Source organism: Ooceraea biroi, chromosome 5, assembly GCF_003672135.1.
Source record: "Ooceraea biroi isolate clonal line C1 chromosome 5, Obir_v5.4, whole genome shotgun sequence".
Lineage (NCBI taxonomy): Eukaryota > Metazoa > Arthropoda > Insecta > Hymenoptera > Formicidae > Ooceraea > Ooceraea biroi.
The window spans coordinates 12,307,297-12,329,335 of NC_039510.1; the positions used below are offsets into that span (position 1 = coordinate 12,307,297).

The 22,039-nt window shown below is 39.0% G+C and overlaps 3 protein-coding genes and 1 long non-coding RNA gene across 9 annotated transcripts in view; 3 read left to right on the forward strand and 1 right to left on the reverse strand.

Annotated features, from left to right (window-relative positions):
• Positions 1–4,978, forward strand: part of LOC105281037 (microtubule-associated protein futsch) — a 48,097-nt gene extending 43,119 nt beyond the window's left edge. The window contains exon 8 of one of the 2 annotated variants that reach the window (XM_011341964.3): positions 166–4,933. In XM_011341964.3, coding sequence (XP_011340266.2) covers positions 166–335 — 170 coding nt within the window. In that variant the 3' untranslated portion in view covers positions 336–4,933. Of the gene's footprint in view, positions 1–165 lie in introns of both variants that reach the window. The other variant, XM_011341965.3, reaches the window with a different exon arrangement.
• Positions 4,979–6,919: 1,941 nt separating this feature from the next.
• Positions 6,920–21,934, reverse strand: LOC105281033 (myogenesis-regulating glycosidase). 5 transcript variants are annotated; one of them, XM_011341956.2, is made up of 10 exons: positions 21,080–21,934; positions 18,806–19,074; positions 17,907–18,419; positions 17,514–17,602; positions 14,166–14,365; positions 11,818–11,954; positions 10,495–10,713; positions 10,210–10,320; positions 8,690–9,685; positions 6,943–8,547 (listed from the first exon to the last, which is right to left on the reverse strand). In XM_011341956.2, exons 1-10 carry the CDS (start codon positions 21,122–21,124, stop codon positions 7,641–7,643), a joined length of 3,486 nt encoding a protein of 1,161 aa, XP_011340258.1. In that variant the 5' UTR covers positions 21,125–21,934; the 3' UTR covers positions 6,943–7,640. The 5 variants fall into 5 exon arrangements, with proteins under 5 accessions (XP_011340260.1, XP_011340261.1, XP_011340258.1 ...); XM_011341955.2 differs by having other exon boundaries at positions 17,514–17,596; positions 17,907–18,440; XM_011341953.2 differs by having other exon boundaries at positions 17,907–18,440.
• LOC109611089 lies at positions 10,720–11,617 on the forward strand. The gene is made up of 2 exons (XR_002193417.1): positions 10,720–11,219; positions 11,328–11,617. It is a non-coding gene; the product is annotated as an uncharacterized LOC109611089 (long non-coding RNA).
• Positions 15,417–17,509, forward strand: LOC105281032 (nucleoside diphosphate kinase homolog 5). The gene is made up of 5 exons (XM_026969692.1): positions 15,417–16,368; positions 16,437–16,829; positions 16,903–17,041; positions 17,137–17,225; positions 17,338–17,509. The coding sequence occupies exons 1-5, from the start codon at positions 16,126–16,128 to the stop codon at positions 17,446–17,448; spliced, it is 975 nt and encodes a 324-aa protein (XP_026825493.1). The 5' UTR covers positions 15,417–16,125; the 3' UTR covers positions 17,449–17,509.
• Positions 21,935–22,039: the final 105 nt, after the last annotated feature.

The window sequence follows — 22,039 nt, forward strand, 5'->3', positions numbered from 1 at the left end:
AATTATAATTATAATTCTCTTTCACAGGCTTTTAACATTATTTTGTATGACAATATAACATAGACTGCAAATAATGTTTTAAGGCAGAATGAGATCATTGTAGAGAAGTAGAGAGTTTTGAATATACTCTATAGTCTAATATACGTTCTGTATTTTCATTTCCAGAGGTAACCATGATTCCGACTTATGATACTGACACCCTGGGTTACTGGGTCGCCGACAACGAGGAGGCTCTCGCGGCAAACCACATAGACTTGTCACCATCCGCGTCCCGGTGCACTATCAATCTCCAGGATCACGAGACTAGTTGCAGTGCCTACAGGCTCGAGTTCTAGGGATTGGCAGCCTGCTCAGCCGTAATAGTCGAGTTCTGAGCGGCGTCCGGAACGCGTCATCATTCCGCTTTTGGACCCATTCCTACCAAAAAAGAAAGAAAAAAAGAAAGGTTGAGCGCCGGTCGACCTACCGTCCCGTCAGGTGACCCCTGACCCCCTTCTAGGAGACCTGAAGACAAACGGCATTTCAAATTTTCGAGATCCCCTCGCGGTCGTAGCTCCGCGGCCTAGCAAGATCGTAGAATATCCGTATTGAACAATGTAGAGGTTGTCCCGAAGAAGAAAGACCGACTTTCGAAATCGCGCTGGTCTCGCTAATCGAGACTATATATATTATCTAAGTTAAGATGCGTTTCCTCCGTATTCTTTTGAGAGGAGATGGTGCGGGCGACGAGGGGAGACCGTAGGAATATTTCCTTGCACGGATACAAGGTATAATAAATTAATTACGTTTAAGGAACCGATTACCGATAGGGAAAGAGAATACCACATTCGATTAAGGAATCGATCAGATGTCTTTGTTCTGACAGATATTTGTATTTCTACACTTCGCACCGTTCGCAGCATCGATATACCGCCTATCAATCAATATATCTTTATTCAATATGTACCTTTATCAAACACTGCTCAAGTCGAGGACGACCGAGAAAGCTCATTGCTCTCACGTAGGTTTCGCGCAGAAGGGAAAGAAACAAGGGATGACGCGATGTTGAGCGTGGCTACGATGGTTCGCGAATCGACAGTCCTTAAGTGCCGCGGCATGGGACAATCTGTACGTTAGTTACCTAATAAATTCACTTAGGATATTCTAGTTCCCGACCCGTATTCAGCGAATTGAGCGATCACAGAGTCATTCCTGATGCGAGACCTCCTCGCCCCACCCTCTCCTCTATCAGCAGATTAAAGTAAAACTTTTAATATCTCTGACACAGCTGCCGCTTCAAGAGCACCGCGTAGTATTCAGTGTATCAGTTAAAAAAGACAAAAAAACCATGGAAAGAGGAAAGAGAAAGGTATCACAAAATCAACTTATCCGGAGAAATATATATCGTGAATACGCGTGCATATATATATATATATATATGTGTGTGTGTGTGTGTGTGTGTGTGTTGGGACGAGAAGATCCGTCGATTGATTGATTGATCGTCGTCCTTAACGGGACACGCGACAGACTCGAGCAGAAACGATCCACATTATCTTTGAACATTATCCTTCGTTGTTTATTAACGCTCCCCTTTCTCGTCGTAAATGTCTATTCGTGCGTAGGTAAAACGGTTAAATTCCATCGGGAAGTACTAGGATAGGAATTATCTGTGTCGTATTTCTATATCGTAGAGAATAGAGATTATGAGAATGCGTGGTGGTCACGAGAGCTTGAAAACGAGAGGAGATTTCGTCGCTCCGTCGTCTCGAGATCAATGTGGACGACGTGCAGCCGTATTAACCAAGGGGTCCGACGAGGGTGGTTCTGAAAAAGGACATTAGAAGAGCGTTCCGTTGCCGTGAAGGAAGTGTAAGGCGATGATGATACATCTCAAAATGTCCATCCAACGGATGAACAGTCCGTCTTCGATCATTTCTAAAGCGCGGAGAGCTTTGTTCTCTGAGGCTGCGACGTGGACGGAACTTGGGAAAACAGTGGTCGCGGTTCCGAGAGCCCTCGTAGACACAGATTGATCTTTGTGCAAAACTTCCTAGGAAACTATAACGTCGTTCTCGTGAGAGAAAGATGATCTCCACATGACCGCATCGTACCGCCATAACCGTTTGTCAGAGAAAGTTGAAAATCTTTTCAGTGACCGAATCACTGTAATACTGCACAAACAAATTTGCAGCTCATCCATGTAGAAGATGTACAGAAGTCTCTTCAAAATACAGTTCCAGTAACGACTGAAGATTCCTGAAATGAAGTATCAAGAAGGATAATCTAGCGAAGAAAGTTTTCTAAAAGAAGAATGATGGTGACAAAAGGGATTGACAGGCACTATAAGGAAAGTAAACAGATAGATCAAGTCACGACGTGCGGATCAGTGAACGGATTAATGCTGAATATCCGCTGCAGTGAAGAAATCATCACGTTATCATCTTCATAATGACAGATTCTGAGACATCGGATGAACGAAGGGCCGAGGATTGCTTTAATCGACCACAGTTTTCTGAGACGTCGACAACGTCCGCCTCAGAGAAGATTGATCGCTGCCTTTTGAACAGAGATATCCGCTTCCAGACAGAATTCGCAATTTGTCGCTGGCGATCTCTTGAAGTCGGCATGGCATCGCGCGAGTTTAACCTGGCAGATCGATTAAAGTCGATAAATCTTTTTGTACTTAACTTTCTCTTAGCTAGAGCGTTTTAGGGTCAAAGCTGGGCGAACCAACGAGACAATGATGATTGGTGATGAGTACGATGGCAGAGACGACGATAGCGACTGACAACGTGAAGGAAGAACATCGCGCTTATATTTCGAGATCCTCACTACATGGGATTTTACATGATCATTTTCAGCAAACGTATGATAGGCCTCCCATCCATTTTTATCCCATGGCGAGAGCGCGAGAAGCGTCTGCTGTGATTTCCTGATGCAGGGACACGAGTTTACGAGTGAGTTTTCGTGTAAATGTCGATGATAGGGCATTCAGTCACCCAAACAGCACAAAAGTTTATGACATATACTTAAAATACGAGACATGTAATTTTGGGAAGCTATAAAATCTTTCGGACGTTTCCGATTTTCAAACATTTGTGCTGTCTGAGTGCTCTGTCACTTCTCTGTCGAGAGATTGAAGAAGATACCAGGTCGTACCAAATATCTCGATTCTAAACGTTCGTGTAGCTGTACCTTAAGAAGTCCACCTAGTACCGATCTTACATGCGTACCCCTAGAGCGCAATTGTCACGCCCCAACATCGTGTCAAATTGATGTGTCGCCTTTAAATTCGAATCGAAATCAAAACGTGTGTCGATTTAGGCCCAATGCGGGCTTTAAACAACCGCAGCTGCGATTTAACTACGTATCGAAGAGAACAGAGGAGATTGTCATTTAAAATTATGAGAAACATGTGGTCAAAGAATGGATACAAGAAATAAGAGGTAAAAAGAGAAAGAGAGAAAGAGAGACAAGTGCGATTAAGCGCGATACCGAACTGTAACTTATAGAGGACACCTTTATTCATTATTCTCGCGAGATCCATGGATGAAAGTAATATTTATCGCAGTTGTATTCAAATTTTGTTCGTACGTTCTAAAAATGAGATTGTTCACGAATAAATCTTGCTAAATCTAAAGACTACCTGAACATAAATGCCGAGAGACTTCCAAGTGATCTGGACGCCGACGTAAGATCAGGATATTTTCGTGACGTCTTTCGCGTGTCGTGTCATTCGATTGATTGATCATGATGACTACGAATGGATCTCGCCGAATGAAAATCGGAAAAAGCTCTCCTCTATATGAGACACATTCGTGCCTACACGAAAACGATGGTGCTTGATTAGTGACCGATCGTTAATGATGACGTCTGCAGATGAGCGATCAGGAGAGGCGGTGATGAAAATGATTTGTCTTGCTACAATTGACATGCGATAGCGCGGCCTTTGCGGGTCCGGTTTCTATAGATTAGTGCGTAAGTTTTTTACCGCCCGTTTAAATAACGCATGATTTTGTTTCAACCGCGGGATTCACTATCCCTGTACACGTGCACGCACGTACACACGTACACGCATCTACGTACACGTTCACCTATTCATTCATCATTGTCGTTTGATTATTTATTATCCATTCTTTATTCATTATGTCGTATTCACTAGACGCAGAAGCGCATTCACTCGATGAGAATTGGTTGTCAAAGAAATCTACAAGAGGGTGATTACGTTGCTTTATTTTCGGCGGAGTCCAAGATTGCGCGATTGCAAGATTTCGTTTCGCCGATCGGCGAAAGAATAGAGGAGCAAATGAGAAAATTTTATAATAGGAAAAACGTGCAAATGAGAAGACGCAAGTGACATCGAGCAAGAGAAAGACGCGAACGATCGATTGTTATAAATACGATTAACACATACTGAATTATTTTTAACAAAATATTGTGCTTGTTATCATTGCGATTATTATATTGTGCTATTACTATTACTATTATTGCGAATATCATTAATATTATTATATATTACTATTACGTTCGCGAGAGCGGGTCATTATCATCATCATCATCATCATCGTTCTTCTCTTTCTATTGTGCGAATAGCTGCAGAAATTTTTATAATGCTTATCCATACCTTGATACATATAATAGCGGATTGCAGATATGCAGAGGAAATCAGAAAAAAAGTGAGAAAAGGAGACGGAAGAAAAGAGAGAGAGAAAAAGAGATGATGACGATGAAATATGTACCTATGTATTTATGTATTATTTATTGACAAGTAATATAATGACCAGTTATCTAGGTAGGATGTTAAAATTATGAAATTCAATTTAATGAAAACAAAATAAATTAATAAACTATTAAATAAAGTTATTGTCGATCGAAGATGATGCGCGCAGGATAGATTAAATAAACGATCTATTGGAATAATTTAAATAAAAAGTATAAAATATAACAAAAAAAAGAACAAATAAGAGATTAGGAACGAGCTTTCACTGAAACAGATAGCGGAAAATATGAGGAGGAGATAAAAAAAATATATATACAGGGTGTCTGACATAAAGCGAAAAACCTTCCGCCCACAGGTAGATCTCGTCAAACTGAATTAAAAAGTCCTGTACCATTTTGCAAACAACCACGTAAAATTTCGAGTAATTAAGTAAAGAAAGTTCGCTAATTCAGCGGACGCGACAGCAGCGAGTATCGGATTACAGCGGCAGGCGAGACGACGCGTGGACAATAATTTCTCAGCGTCTCATTCATGTGCTCGTGTTGCCGAGAAAGTGTTGTCCGCGCGTCGTCTCGCCTACCGCTGTAATCCGATACTCGCTGTCGCGCCCAACAACAAAAAGAAATACGTGACAACACTTTCTCGGCAACACGAGCACATGAATGAGACGCTGAGAAATTATTGTCCACGCGTCGTCTCGCCTGCCGCTGTAATCCGATACTCGCTGCTGTCGCGTCCGCTGAATTAGCGAACTTTCTTTACTTAATTACTCGAAATTTTACGTGGTTGTTTGCAAAATGGTACAGGACTTTTTAATTCAGTTTGACGAGATCTACTTGTGGGCGAGAGGTTTTTCGCCCTATGTCAGACACTCTGTATATATATATTATATATATATAGATATCTATAATATATGAACGAAGTACGTAAGAAAGGAAGTATAAAAGAGCGTGAGAAAGGAAGAGAGACAGAGAGAAAGATACAAAAGAGAGAGCGGGAGAGAAAGAGAGATGTGAGAAATATGAGTCTCAACACCTGTACGAACCCCCGAATTGCGGTGCTCGACGGGTGTAAGAACGGTGATACTTTGCTGATTTCTCCGACGAAGAACAATCAAGATACTATCAATTAGAAAATGCTATTCGCTAAAGAAGGAATTATCGTAACAGGTAATGGAGGAAAGCGACGGTCCTTACTCTCGTTTTTCTCTTTTTTACGTTTCCCCGATCATTTTTCGACGAGCCCGAATCGGGTGGTCGGAATTAAGCAAAATCAAAAAGGGACGCTTCGCCTCCGCCGCGCAATTTTTCCCACACGTGACACTCGCTAGGCATTCTAGTCAGAAATCTCGATTCTTATTGTTAGCGTAAAAAGGAAGAGGATCATCTAGTCACATTCGGTCGGGAGTTTCATTGTCGCGCAACGAAAGTAACGCAAGACTGCGCGTTTCCCGAACAACCCCGGGGATCGACGAAACTTCAGAAAAAACGTCCAGAGAAAGGCAAATCAGGCTCAGAATGTGTTTTGAACGTCGTTCGGGTGTTATCCTGAAATCTCGGTGTCGTTCCTTCACGAATACACGATCGCGGTTCTCACCCGTCGCAGCGCATCGACGCATCGCGTTTTTCGAATAACGAATTAAATGAAAAACTTACTGTGCAGTGTTCATGGTGCTATGATTATTATTATTATAGAAATAACAATGTTATGCTACATGATAAAAATGATAATATAATAAATATACAGTATACCTTAGAATTTTCGCCTGTGTGCTTCACGCGGTTTGATTTTTTTCTCCTCGCCGGTCGTCCGTTGGTCAGCTGTCTCTCCGGAGATGTTTTGCACAAGAATCGAGACCGATGGTGATCCCGATGCTTCCTTGGATTGCGATGTTATTCACGCGCGAGAATGATCTCGATCTTTACTCACGATGATTGACGTAAGATGCATTTTTTCGCAACTAGCCGGAAACTGGAAGCGCGGGAGATCATACTTGTTTCGATCTGTACTTTTGCATGCTTACTTGTTTTGTTTTACATATTATGTAAGTTTGTAATGAAAAAAAAAAAGAATAAATAGCCCGTGCGCCCTGCAAGACTTCATTCATGTGCATTCTCAATCGATCGCATTCGCTTCGGTTCACTTTTATTTATAATAAAATCTCTCGATCTCGCACTGTGGTGGATTACCACTGAGAGGTGAAGCCATTCTCACATTATGTTAGGTAAAATAAATACTTATAATTGCCAAAATTAAATCTACATATAATTATTGTGCTTTTAATGTATATTAGCATGTATTGATGGTACGCACCGATCGTGGTATGATATTATCAGTATTGTATACATGAAACGTAGTAACGTTGTACATGTTATTCTTAATATAATTAAAGTTTCTTTGTATATTCATCGACTGGCACCCTTGACTGATGCATGTGTAAATATCATATGATTCTATATATTCATGATATTGAGTATTTATCACTGCTTAACTATCTTGCTGCACTTTAAAATTTCTATCTATTAAATACTTAATTATTGTAATCAAAATATCTGGATATATGTGTTCACATTAAATATTAAATAACACATTTGCACATGCAAAGTTCTTACGACTTTGAAAAATATTTTTTAAATATATAAAAAATATGTCATAAAATATTTCTTATTGTACAACAATTTTCATACTTTTAAATTTCATCGAAGAATGCAGGAATTGAACATGAAATCGTCGTGTGCGTTAATAAAAATTCCTAGCTGGATAAAAATCTGGCATCCGTCTGGCGCTGATGAATCAAACACGCAATATTGTTCATGTAACTTGCTGTGAACAATCCGCAATCATTATAGCGTGCAAGCGTATTTCGTTGTGATGAATTCGAAATTCTTTGGCATCTTCATCGTACCGTATCATGTAAAATGATATGACGATCCAATGTTCTTCAAAATCTCGTGTTATCCGGCATCTTGACGAAGTACGCTACCTTGTCCTCCGCCACTCTATAATTGTGGATCCATCGCGAGCCCTTTCTCAGACTACCGTCGATACCATCCCGCCAGACTCCAGCCGGTAGGTAAACCTCCCTCTGTCTGCTGCCTGAATAAAGCACCGGTGCTACAATCAGCTCTTCTCCCACAGAGAACTCATCAACCACTACGTGACAGGCCGGATCGTTTGGATCCAGCATCCAGAGAGGTCTGATGATGGGAAGCCCGGTGTCCAAGGTTTCGTTCGCGTATTTCTTCAGCAACGGCGTCACCGTCTTCTGTCGCAGAGTGGTCAGCCTCTTGGCGATCTCCAGGACTGACTCGTCCGAGTATTTGCTGGGTAAATGGGTAAACCGGATCACCGGCAAGAAGGTGGACAGCTGCAACCATCTTATATAGAGTTCTTTATCCGGTAGATTTACCTCGAAGTCATTATCGGGATTGTTGTCTGACATAGGCAGGGCCACGTCACCGCCCACGGCTCCTGGCATGATAAACGGATAGCCGATCATGCCATAGCTAAGAACGGTGGGAATGACAGTTTTGATAGCCTTCCAAGATGACGGAAAGGTAGGTAAAGATACGAAAACAGGAGCTCGCGGCCTGGAAATGGCACTAGATACGCCGATCACGGGAATCGTGCTTAATATCGAGCGAGTGAAGATAGTCTTGTAGTGATCGGGATTAGTTAGTGGCTGCTCGCATTTATAGTAATGCGGCATGTCCTGAGCAGTGCCTAAGTCGAGGTAGAACGAGTCCACGTGGTACTTCGTGATCAAGCTCTCGAGTTTCGTTTGTAACCAGGGTAGGGTCTTGTTGTTGGTGATATCGAGCACGCCCGCGCTGTTACTTTGCTTGTATCTGGAATGATAATAAATTCTTTTAAATCTTGAGCGAGAGATAGTTTCTAATTATAACATGTACATGTAAAATATAAAATATTGATAATATATTCATAAAGGTACAATAACTTTTACACATATTTAGTTATTTTGTTAATTACCTCGTCAACGCTGGAATTCTAGGATCGCTTCCTCTCTCGGAGATCAGTAGTCTGTTAGCGACAGCATCCTTAAAGTTCATGGATTCCGTGGAAATGAAGGGTTGAATGCTGAAGACTATCCTAAAACCTCTGCGATGAATAATATTGATAGTTTCCTCCATGGAAGGAAATCGCTCTTCGTCCAACACAAAATCACCTGGACTGGGCTGCCATTCCTCACTCAGCAGAACATGTCCTTGTCGAAGGAATCCCAGCGCTATCACGTCCTCAGTGTAATTATAAATCGCCGCCTCGTTGATTGGCGAAATTTGCCAGACTGGCTCGGACAGCAGAGAATGCACAGCGTGTAGCTCATCGGGCTTTAAACCATCCCAGAGAGATTTTTCGGCCATGGAGGAATGCAGACTCTTCATGTTGTCAGTAGCGCAGATAGTGTAATTGAGCTGAGGTAGCGGTGTTAGGTGATTGATGTAGGCAAAAGCATCATGTTTGGCCTGGAGACAGAAGTCGTTGGTCCGATTGGCGTTGATGGAAACGTACAGTGGTGTTTCAGAGTCTACGAGGATCGTGGCACCCTTTGAATTGAGAAAGTATCTCTTCAGCACGTTGCCGAAAGGATGTTTCCTCACGTCGCCCGTGATGAAGGGACTTAGTTCCAGGCGACCACGTTCCAGAGGATACGCCATGTTCTGGATTTGACCAGCGCCATACCAATGTCCTCTCTTTGACGACCAATCGAAGCAATCCTTTGGATTGTAATAAGGACTCAGACTTTGCCAGGTAATGTGATAACAGTGCATATCCTCCTGTTTCGTGTGAGCCAGGTAGAGTCGCGTCTGTTGCAGCCACTCGAGGCAGACCGAGTCCTGTTTCTGATGATGGGGTAAGCAAGGATACACTCCCGTGTCCGGTGGGATACCTTCACCAAATCGAGCGGCGATTATCTCCGCGCCAGTGTTGCTGTACACTCTCATCACTCTTTCGTTCTTATTGAGTCTGGAAAGATAATTGACGGGCTGAATGACCGTTGTAACTTATTAAGTAAAAATAAATTTATATAATTAATAATCTAAGAGACAGGAAATTATTAGATGTGTTTGTAGAGTGCACTTATGCTGATGAATGAAAATTTAGTGCTCGAAAACATTCGAGCTGGTATCGGATAATTGATGTCGAGAGAGAGTGAGTTTCGTCCCACGATTCTAAGATAATGCAGTCCTTAAAATATTAAGCGTGCGCGTTGGGTCAACAATTGCATACGCATTTTGAGACTGGCACGAGATCAGCGCAATAAACGAGCCTAATGTATTCCATTAGGTGCTTCCTGGCAGAGAGGCAAATGACCGAAAGTTATTTCACAGTAGGCAAACGATGTTGAAGTAATGCCGTCAACTATCAAAAATATTACTGTGATTCGATAATCGGTGGTACGTTTAAGTGTTCTTGAACGATGCACTGAATAACTATTATAAATGTATCATAATGTTAAAATGAAGAAATCTTATCTAATATAAACTTACCTGAACTTCTCAAAATAAGCTCGTTGTAAAACATGTTGTGTATAATAAATGTGTGCGAATCCCACGAGAAAGACAACGCAGAGGAAAAGGATACCAACGAATGCTCTAAGCCTATAGAAAAATATTTTAAACTTATTAAATGCTATTGAGCAGTTTTCATAAAAAGAAAAGATACGAGAAACTCTTCCACATAATTTCTGCAGAAATTTATATACCTTTTTTATTTCTTAATTATTGTTCCTCTAAAAAAGATTTTTATTTAATTAATTCTTTTACTCTCTTTACCTGTAATCGGCATTCTGTCGTCTTGTGTTACTTCGTAACGCTTGCGGCAATGATAGCTGCAATTTTTCTTTCAGGAGGCTACTGATGCTGTTCACGCTGGTTATCGTGGAATTTGCACTTTGCACACCCGAAAGTTCCGTGGTGTCGTTTCTCATTTTTTCGTTGATCGATGGTGACATCGCTCTGCCTTTTCTTCGTGGTGGAGCTTGCAGAGGCACCCTGAAAAAGATTTTTGAAATTACCGTTAGTATATAATATAATTAAGTGCAGAAAATGATAGAGCGATTATTAATTCCTGTTTCAAATTTTCACCAAGGGATACCACCATATGTGATTGTACCTTTGTAATGATACGGCGCTACCGACATCGTATCTGGGAATCATCTTACTATTTAATAAATCAAGAAATCAATCTAATCGATTTTTTATTCGTTTTCTGATCTTGAAACTATAATGTTATTTGATACAGGCATGTACAAGCACAAGTACATTTTAGAGATGCCAGAGATTATTCAGTAGGAATAACACAATATGAGGTAAAAATTGGAAAAATTGAAAAAATTGTATGTAAAATGGAAAAAAGCGAAGAAGCTGTAATTGTGACCGAGCAACGACTGTTGGCCGAAAGGAACAGTCTTGTAGAGGCTATCTTTTATAGCGCGATAACCCTACAGTGATATAAAAGGTCGCATTCCACGAAGATGACTATGAACATGGTCAGATAGGTACGGCTCACTCATTTGCTCAGTTGAAATATGAAAAGTGAAGACGATAAACAGTGTTTCGTGCGTGCATCGAGTTTTGATATTACAATAAAAATTATGCATTTTCAGTGCATATTGTCGAAAGGAGAGCAGGGTCCTGATACTTTCGTCCTTCGCGATTAGCTTCATGGAGTGTTTTCCGACTTCCAAACTCGATGACACTGACATGTATGGATTTATTATGCAGTTGGAGCGGGCTGTTACAGGTGCGAACCGGATCGATATTGGAATGTCAAATAGCACGCATGTAAAGCGTCATATATGCTATGCTATTACCATTTTTTGAACAAAGACAGGTGACTTAAGTTTATGAAAAATGAAGAATATACGTTTCATATAAATTATATTAAAGACGAAAACATTTATCAAGATTGGGACAAATTGGATAAAATTAACTTTTATTGCGAATGAAAACTCTGGCACTGAAATTTATGAGTTCTGTGAACGACGTGTGCAAACATAAATTATTCCAGAATCACAGATTTACATTATGAATTGCTTAATCAATCTGAGGCAGATCTTCTTTAGCTTTACTTGATTATTAAACTTTGACACTCACTTGGCCATCTCCTCATCATTTGCTTCCTCTTCCGTCTCGGATCCCAGAGGACTTCCATTCGGTGTCGAGCCGCTGTTACTGAAAGTCACGCTACTGCTCGACTCGCTTTCCGTTCTTGTGAATTTCGAGGCGGTTCCCTGCAACATTGCAATTTGCAATTTGAATAAAAAGAAGCGCGCTAACACCTGTACAATGATATAAACGCGTAAATCGATTAATGTCATAAATCATTTTTGTTGATCAAATAGCAAGATGTACTCGCATTCTATCCATATCAGTCATTAACGCATGAATATTTGTCTTGATTCTCTTATATATATCTGTATATGCACACACACACACACACATATACATATATGATATATTTATGTTAATTTTTAATATCATACGATCCGCGAAGAAATAAAAGAAAAGGATATTAATATAAAACTGAATATTCGTGTTCGTGTGAGTAACCATGTAATGCAGATTGATGGATGGCCAAATGCGAAACATCGTTAAGCTATGCTTACGCTTAAATTAGAAGCATCTTATCAACAGTCTTTATTGCACGCTATAAATCAAGTAATAGTAAATTTAGCAATCGTAATGCCTCTGAATGTTTCTCTCTTGAAAGCAAGACGTCATTGGAACGTTAAACATTCCTCGACCTTCGTTCTAAGATCGTCAGCATTACGCTAATCGCACTGTACAACAATACTGCAGTGATGTATAATAAATGCATGTTGCACGTATATAATCGACCTATAGTATTATCGATAAATCTTGATCTTGATTTAGATGATTTCAATCTTGATTGATGCGGTGCTCACCATCGCGTAGTTGTCGATCTTCATTTACGAAACTTACATTTCCTACTAAATATTCAACAGAAACAAAAACGCCCGGAAACTTTTACACGATTGTTGTTGCACGAGCGCGAGAGAGATGTCTCTTTCATTCGCACATGTAATATCTTGTGCATTTAAAATGGACCAGACAGACTTCGCAGGAAGAATGTGACGAGAAGAAATGCAGGAAACTATAAAGGACGCGGTTAAAAAGAGCGGATTTATAATGAGTTTGGCACAATGCACGTCGCTCGCGAGATTCGCGACACAATGGTACCGCTCCTACCGAGCATTCTACAGAAACTGCTCATTTCTTGTGAGAAGAATAGGCGGAACGCCGCACTATCCATGTGCACACGGATAGTTAGCAAACGATAAACATTACGTAACACAGCGCTGCCGAGACGTATCATTTTTTTAAACCGGTATGGAGATAAATGGTCTAATGCGATTGACAGATCGCTGTTCATCCAGCTCGTAGACAGTGTGAAGTCATAAAACGACTTTTATAATATTATTATTATATAATAATATATAATAAACGACTTTTTATTAATATGATATTTCTACAGAGATAATTTGTTGCAATATATTCATTTCAAATCATTTGAATTCTCGAAATATATGCATAATAATATGCAGAGAATGTATTATCGATATACATATATCAGGACGTCGTACCGCAAGCTATCTTTAACGCACCTCTTGAATGACATCTAGTTTAGATCTGCCAACACTGACCAAGGCTTTCTCCAAGGAATATGTAGAACTATATTTGTGATCGATATTTTTATTGTTAATAGGCTGTAGTTCATAGGTTATTTGTCCCTCTTCCTCCTCCTTCTCCTCCTTTTTATCAAATAATTTCTCCATGCAACGTGAGATGCACTACACTGCGCTGAGATAAACGTGAAACTCACAGGAACGGCTTTGCCTGCTTAACAGCTTTGCGATGTAATGAAAGTTGATCACTATTAAATGCGATCGCTTTCGAAGAAATATATCGGAAAGTAACCGAAATCGCGAATTGTTTCTTCGGTATATAAATGTGCATACGTATACGTTCACAGAGGCGAGCTTCGCCTTCCTCGATGCGTTTCGAACTTCTTTAATAAGTACACGATGTCGCAATATAATGCAAGATTATTCTCGTCATTAGGGAGACTGCCAGTGATTATTCAGTGAGTGAGAAATACGTTCAATGTTATTGTTTGATTTTCGGAACTATGTACTCTGGAGGAATATATGTATGCGTGTATATATGTATTATACGAGCCATAGCCACAGCTACCCCTTCTTCATTCGATAGTCGGAGAATATTTCCGTCGTCTTGCGTGCGTCATTGCTTCTATATTTTACACGCGCTAATTTTTATGCTTGCACAGAGAGTGCGTTGTCGCAAAATCATCGACGTGGACTTCAACAGTTTCTCGAATTTTTCAGTCACTTATTATTTGCGATGCGATAACAGTTGCGCTATTGATGAAATGTATATTTGTTAATACGAATTTAACTTACGTTTTGTCTGTCTATTCGAAGATCGTCCATCTCGTCGAGTTTGCTGGGCATAGAGATGCTGGTCTTCCTTATGTTCGTAACGCGCAATGGTGTCACTTCAGGCAACACTGTCTTCTTCTCGTCGGCGACTTCTCGATTATTCCCTCGTTTGGCAATGTTAATAATTGCATTGGCATTATCGTTCAATTTGTTCGAAATGCCTGGAAAATAATCAAACAGAATATATTAAGCGAGGAATTAATTTAATACTTCTAATCAATTATAATTTCGCTTTAAATTAAAATATTTTCTTGCCATTTAGCGGGTTTTGAAGTGTCGACCTTAAAGTTTAAAACGCGCTATATTACATATTGGGTTATAAGATATATTCGTTTCGTTTGTCAGGATATTTAGTATTTCTAATAACGAATATATGTTATACCCCATATTATTAAAAATGCTGAGAAAACGGGACGAATATATGTTACAAGCTAATAGTTTAGCGAAGCTGACATAATCTCACAAAAGATTATCGAACACGTTGGCATCCGACAAGCAGTATATCAGACACTATACATTCTTTATACTTTTTAATTGAAAAAAGTACTGCCAAGGCTACGAATATAATTTGCTCAGCTTTGAAGAAGATGCTGTAACGCATAAAACCTGTAAAAAGTGGTGGTAAAACTAAAAGTTTCGGAGTAGTGATTTCTGTCTTATCAGTGAAGTACATCCTGGTACGTCGAGAAAATTTGAAGACGCAGAGTTTGAGGAATTCTTGAATGAACATCCTGCTCAAGACTCAAGATAAGCTTGTGTTACAACTAGACGTAATCCGCAAATCAATTTCCGTTCGCTTAAATAACTTGCGAAAGATTCAAAAAGTAGGCCGATGGATTCTGCACACGTGCTCAGCAAGCCGGAGAGCAAGAAGAGAAAGTTTGACAGAAGATTCTTGCTAACAAGTTATAAAATGAAGGACTTTTTGTACAAAATTATTATTGGCGATGAAAAGTGGATTTCATACGATAACCTGAAAAGAAGAAAATTATAGCTTGACCTGGTTATACACACACACTTTAAAAGCGTGGAAGAGATTCGAAAATGCATCGACACCTTGATCAACTCAAAGCCGCCATAATTTTTTCGAAAGGAGATTTATCAGTTGACCGATTAATGGAAGCCCGATAAAAGAAAAATGTTTTGGAAAGTAATGGCGGATATTTCGAAGATTGATGTGTTTATTATCTTTTATAGATAAAGGCAATTTCTTCGAAAAAAATACCGAATTAATTTCCGCATCTAATAATTAAACAACACTAAAAATGGAAAAAAAACATGTAGAAAAAACTACATCTAATCTTGTATCTAATATTTTGTCATTTCATTTTGTACGACCAGTACAAGTCCGACAATTATATTGAATTATATTAGTATTATGAGCTGATTAATTATGTTGAAAGTTACGCATCAACATTGGCGCAATTTTTACGAGATTAATTTGCATAGTGCATAATAGCTACACTATTATCATTATACAAATGGTCGCACAGTAGAAAAATCAACGCAAGTGCTGTGTTTCTATATGCCAACTTATCGTAGAACAAACTTTCATGAGAAAACATCGCGATAATTGAAGCAAACGGTAATACGATTAGAAATCAAGATCACTGAAGTATTAGAGAGTAATCGCTATTATTTCTAAGTACGAAAATTGTATTATATATTGAATATTAAAAAAATTATTCAAAAATTTCATATTACATTTTCATATTTTTGCCACGACGATACTATAATAAAACAAATAAATATCAAGAATCTAATATCTAATCTAATATGCTTTTTTATAACCTTCGTATGACACAAACGAATAAGAAAAATTGATAAATTTCTTAATATTTGCTCTTTTCTTATATATAAACGGACACAATAGAAAAAATAATAAATCTTCCGAAAACCTCTTAATTTGTGTCGAATAAAAATGTGCGACTGTCCACAAGAGCGAGATGGCAAAGATGTTGGAAAGACCGGTCCACAAACGATAACTATTTTTTCGAAATGTCGTACACCGTATCGTCCTGGAAGAGATATCCTTCACCTCACAGCTGACAGCACCGATTACATCACAGTCGATTCCTCGCAATCTAGCAGCAGTGAAACGATATGCGACTCCGCAAAAATATCACCAGTGAGCACGGAATCTTCCAGCGGATCAAGTAGAACGGTACGAAAAACACCATCAAATATACATAAAATACGTTGGAGTGTAATAAATGTGCTGAATAAATGCAGTATAAATTTGTCTCTCCGACGGAACGTGAGTATCCTAGTGAAGCCGAGGGATTGAGTTCCCAATTGCCTACGGTTTGCATCGAAACCGAGAGGATCAAGAGGACCGTTGAGAAGCAATCGGACATCGAGTATACCTTGGCGATAATAAAGCCGGAAGCTGTGGTTTACAGGAAAGAGATCGAGCGCCGAATATACGTGGAGGGATTTCAGATCTGTCAGACACGTTGGCTTCAGCTTACGCCCGAACAGGTCTCGGAATTCTACAACGATCACTTTGGTGAACTGAGCTTCCCGCATCTGGTGGCGTACATGTCCTCTGGACCCATCATAGTGTTCGTATTGGCGAAAAAAGACGCCGTGAGAGAGTGGAAGAGGCTCATCGGACCAACCACAGTATATTACATATGTCTATATATATATATATATTTTATCGATTTCGAGATTGCTTTATCCGGCGTTATTTCAGGTGACGGAAGCACGTTTGTATTTTCCCGACAGCATCAGAGCCAGATATGGCCGCAGGGATGACAGTTCCAAGAATGCCGTCCATGGCAGCAGCAATTGCGAGCAAGCTGAGAAAGAGATTCATTTCTTCTTTCCTGAATGTAAAGAATCTTCCATCCCAGTGTGCTCTGGCACATGATCTCTTTACTATGCAGCGTCGTTGTCAGCCGCTAAATTGAATTTTTTTCTTCTTCAGTCATAGTTGAGCCCTTGTTAAGGGGTGAGACGGCTGAAGACTTTTTATGGGAGGTCATTAACCCGATCCTCGTCGAAGGCTTAACATTGGTAAAACGTTTTTCTTCGATAAGAAAACGAGGAATATTCAGTTATTTTTCTAGTAGTTACATGTATTTATTTTTATCTTTAAATTAATTCTGACGAGTTTTTCATTTTACAGTGTTGTAAAACTAGACCGGTCGATCCTGTATTGTGGTTAGCGCACTGGCTGATCCTGAACAACCCTAATAAGCCTAAACTACCGGAAGATCTCGCTTTAATTCCGACGTAGCTCTCTTTGAATCATGTCATGTATCGTCGATTTGTTCTACATAGAATCTATCTGCTACATCTTACCTACTGGATCTATTTCCTTCGATGTTTCTTGTTGACGACATGATGGCATCCTTTTAAGTCTCTTCTCCGTCGCGGTTTGTGGACTGTACCTCGAAACATCAAATGGAATGTTGCAAATTTCTGTTGTGTATAAAATAAAACTAGTGCTACTTTCTATTGCACATCTCTTTTTAACTTATAGATATAAAATTAAGCTACAAAATTATATAGAACAATATTTGCTATCTTTTCGCGATTCAATATTGATTCAATATTCACGATTCATTGAATATTCGATTCTGAACTCATTTCGATTTATCTGTTTGAGCTTTTTAGTTTAGAACTTAATTAGTTCTCAATGATGGTGCGACAGTAAAATGCACTATTTTCAGTGCGTTAAACAGTTGCAATTACCTGGATTTCACCAAGTCCTTGACGATGTCGACGACGGCTGGCTTCTCTCCAACTATCTGTGAATCACCATGTTCTCGTTCATCATTCGCATTCCTCTCATTCTCACCAACTTCCACATCGTCCGTTTCTCGCAAATTTTTTTTTTGCTTTTCTGCGGTCACTCCGTTCGCGCGATTCTGCTGCACGATTATAGGTCGTTCGGATCTCGGATTATTGTTCACGTTACGATTTTCCATCAACACTTGTGACACACCGTTGACACTTTGCCCGTTCTCACGTCGCACTCCATCCCGCTTCGATTCCGCTTTGTCAATCGCGAAACGCACTCGCGCCGAAGCTGTGTCATCCGCATCGAGATCGTCGCGGCTAATTTCCTGCGAGCCGCTGTTGATTACTCCATTGTCGACCTCGTCCGCCTCGACATCGTGCCTTGTCTCGTCTTTCCTTTGCTGGTTGCCTCTTTTCTTGGACGAACCCGACGACGGGAAGCGGTCAGTCACGTTGGCCGTCGAGCTTGAAATATATCGAGGATCACTGAAGATTATCAAGAAATTTATTTTATTACGAGTAAATTAGTGTATATTACTTAGTTACTGATGTATTACTCTAGATCACATCTAATGATTATCGAAATTTCTTTCATATCTCTATTTTTTATCTACTTAATTAATAAATATTAAGATACATACACCGAGCGTCAGAAGAGAATTTAAATTTAAAAACGCATGAGAAATATAAGAAGACTCGCTTGTTATACATTGAATAAATTCATTACTGGATATCCTGTGCAAATCGCAGATTCAGTTTCGCGTTAGAAAATATCATTTATAATAAGTCTAAGTTTGATTTCCTAATTTGATTACATCAACGCATTAATGAGATAGAAAGATGAAGAATACCTTTGCGACGGATACCAAGGGTTCAACCAGAATTGGTCATTCAGTGTTGATTTCTCGAAGCTAACGTGACCCGTGGATCCGCAACCGGGTTTGTACCAGGGTGACGGTATCTTGACAGGTCTGCTCAAGGTCGGCCAATCTTGTTTAATGCCTTCGTTTTGATTAGAAGATAAAATGGACAAGGAGACGCCCCGTCGTTCGGCCAACCCGACCGGATCGACACTGGCCACCTTCACGTCCCAAGGATTAACGATGGACAACAGCACTTTCTGCGTCATAGAACAGAGACGGGATGATGATCAGAAAGATACAACGCGGAGGGGAGAACGATCACTAAAACCGTCTGTGGGAGTGGACTCGTTAAGTCTTGTTAAAGTTATCCGCGGTGGACGTGCTCTCTTATTCTCTTGCTCTCTCTTTCTGTTTTTTTTCCTCTCCTTCTCTTCTCTCTTTCTTTTTCTCTCTGCTCATATTTGATTCTATTGAAACAAGGTGGTCAATTATAAATATGCAAGAACTAAACTTGTGAGGGGAGGTAGACCAATGAGAAAAATTAAAAATTGAAAAATTGTCTTAAGCGACTTTTTTGATGATAAGAAGATAAGAAGATACACAATTATTCTAGAATAATTATTTTAAAAAAGTTTAGTGTCAAGTTTTCTTGGTAAGAAAATATGACAAGTGGGAAAAGATTCCTATCAAACGTAGTTTTATCGAATAAAACATAAATTGCGCAAATTATTCATGAAAAATAGATTTGGTCGTACAAATTAATGGATCGTAACATTATTTTGGATAGCCATAACTTTGTGTCAACGCTGACACGTACATGTCTTAGCATAGTGATAATGTTCCACTTTTACGACTGAACGCGAGTTATTCGCGGAACACTAAATTTTACTTTTCAACAAGTACGTTAATGCCTTTAGTCATAATCTGCAACGAATAGATTAGACAGATGAATCACTTGGATCCTTTGACAGTCCGATTTATTTCTGCTGATCCCATTGCATAATGACATGCAAGTTACAAAGCATAACTGTTTATGTAACTGTTATGTCACGAATAATAAAAAGAGTTGGTCACAGTGTGCGATATTATTCATCAAGCATTACGAAATGGAGAGAGGAAATTTTGTACGTAATTCAACTTTGACGTAAAACCATGTACGTCTGAATTCTTGTAACTCGTTTGAAGTTTATAGATATAATTTTATTATCGATTCTTGGCAGTTTTTCTTGTACGTTTTTCTCGAAGGAGCATTCGAATTAGCTTAATTCCAATTACGAACACAAGGGATGGTGCATTCCTCGATGCGTAATGCATTTTCCTTGTCGATTGGAATAACGTGAGATTTTTCCTTGTTACTCCAATACATTAGAACAAGGAGATAAAAATACTCGATGATGATCTCAGTAAAAAACTGGGACGCATTGATTCCGGGAATCGTGAGATTTCTTAAGGATTCGGGTTAATAAGCGCGTGACAGTAAACTTTTGCAAACAATGATAATATATAATCAGATATATCTGTAGTATTAAATCGCTGCATGTTCCATGTCTTATTTTGCAATATGAAATTATGTTTTCTTTTTGGAAGCAATGTTTATTTTTAAGGTAAAGAGAAAAATGTTTTTAAATAAATATAATGAAAAGATTTGAGCTGAAATATTAAACTGGATATTATAAGAAACGACAATAACATAATAATCTGTTATCAAGTTTTTAGTTTATAGCTTTGTTTTTAGTTTAGTGTTAATATTATTTTAGAATCAATTTAACATTGACTGTCGATTTTCTTGACCGTTATCTTGATAAATGTCACAGATAAGCAGCCATTTTCAAAAAAAGATTTTAATCTTCCATAAAGCAGTCTGCATTTGCTAAGCAACAGCGCGTAAATATATACTGCAACATTTTTTTCTTTAAATTATTATTATTTTAAAAACTTTATAAATATTTGTGCAATTATTCCTAGTGCTAGAGAAGTGCTTCATCACAAACCATCAAATATATAACAGCATTATAACACTTTCAGAACATATATCGAAATACATAAAAATTTAGAAGAGATTATAAAGTACAGAAAAATTTATTATATAAATCAGTAATAGCGCAAAGGTGAAATAATTTTTTAAATTTACCACGCAAGAAGAAATCAAGCTATTTTCACGTTCCATAAACATATTACGAGTAAAATCCTTTGATCTTTAATTTTTGCAAAATTAATTTAATTCGATGTGATTCAATTTGGCGATTTGATTTAGATGATTACCTTGTCACCGCCTGTCTTCTTTCTCTTTTTTTTAATACGATCCATTTCTTCTTCAGGATGCGACAATACTTCCGAATCTTAGCGCTAAGTCGGCGATTAGATCGGATACGCGATCACCGATAAACGATTAGTCTCCACGGAGTGTTCCACCTTCTGGGACAGGTGGTTTTAAACTGATCTACCGTTCCGTATATCGGCGGCCACTTAGCGATATCTTCTCAGACCGTCTTGCATGTATCGGTATCGCATATACGAAGCTGCGTGCACACGCGAGCTTGCATACATCATCCACAAAGGAACATCGAGCATAGGTACGCTTGGTTTGTACGTTCACGCAACGCAGTAATCTCGTATAGTCGCTTGTACATGACCCAGTTCGAGTCTGTTTGTGCTTACATAGTTTACGATCGAGGACTTTAATCCGAGATAATAATGCACACAGTCTTTATAATGGGATATGTCGTTCGTTATCCTTCTTTGCTACGCGCTACATCACGCTGGAACGTCTCCAACATGAATTTTAATCTCTTCTGCACGGCGATCGCGCGAGCAGTTACGAACTTTGTCGCGAATTCGCGATTTCAGTTTGCTCAGGATTATGCCTAAGAACAAAATTAATTAATTCGGAAAGAAACCTGGTACTTCTTCTGATAAAAGTTTCCAGATTTTTATAGGATCCTCTTTTTTGCATATTGAAATGGATATGTAAAATGATGAAGAAGTCACAATTATTTTAGCTCGTTTGCCTATACGTGTGTGTTACGTCACAGCATACATTTTAGATTACCACGTTGCGTAATAATAATAACAATCATATCATTACAGATATGTCAATTTAAAACCGCATATCTTTTTATGTTCGTTACTAGGATTACACATTGTCTGTCGTGTCGTTTTACCTAGGCATAAGTATGATACATGATCGTTAAAAGCAAGGTATTCGATTAAAAAAAAGAACAA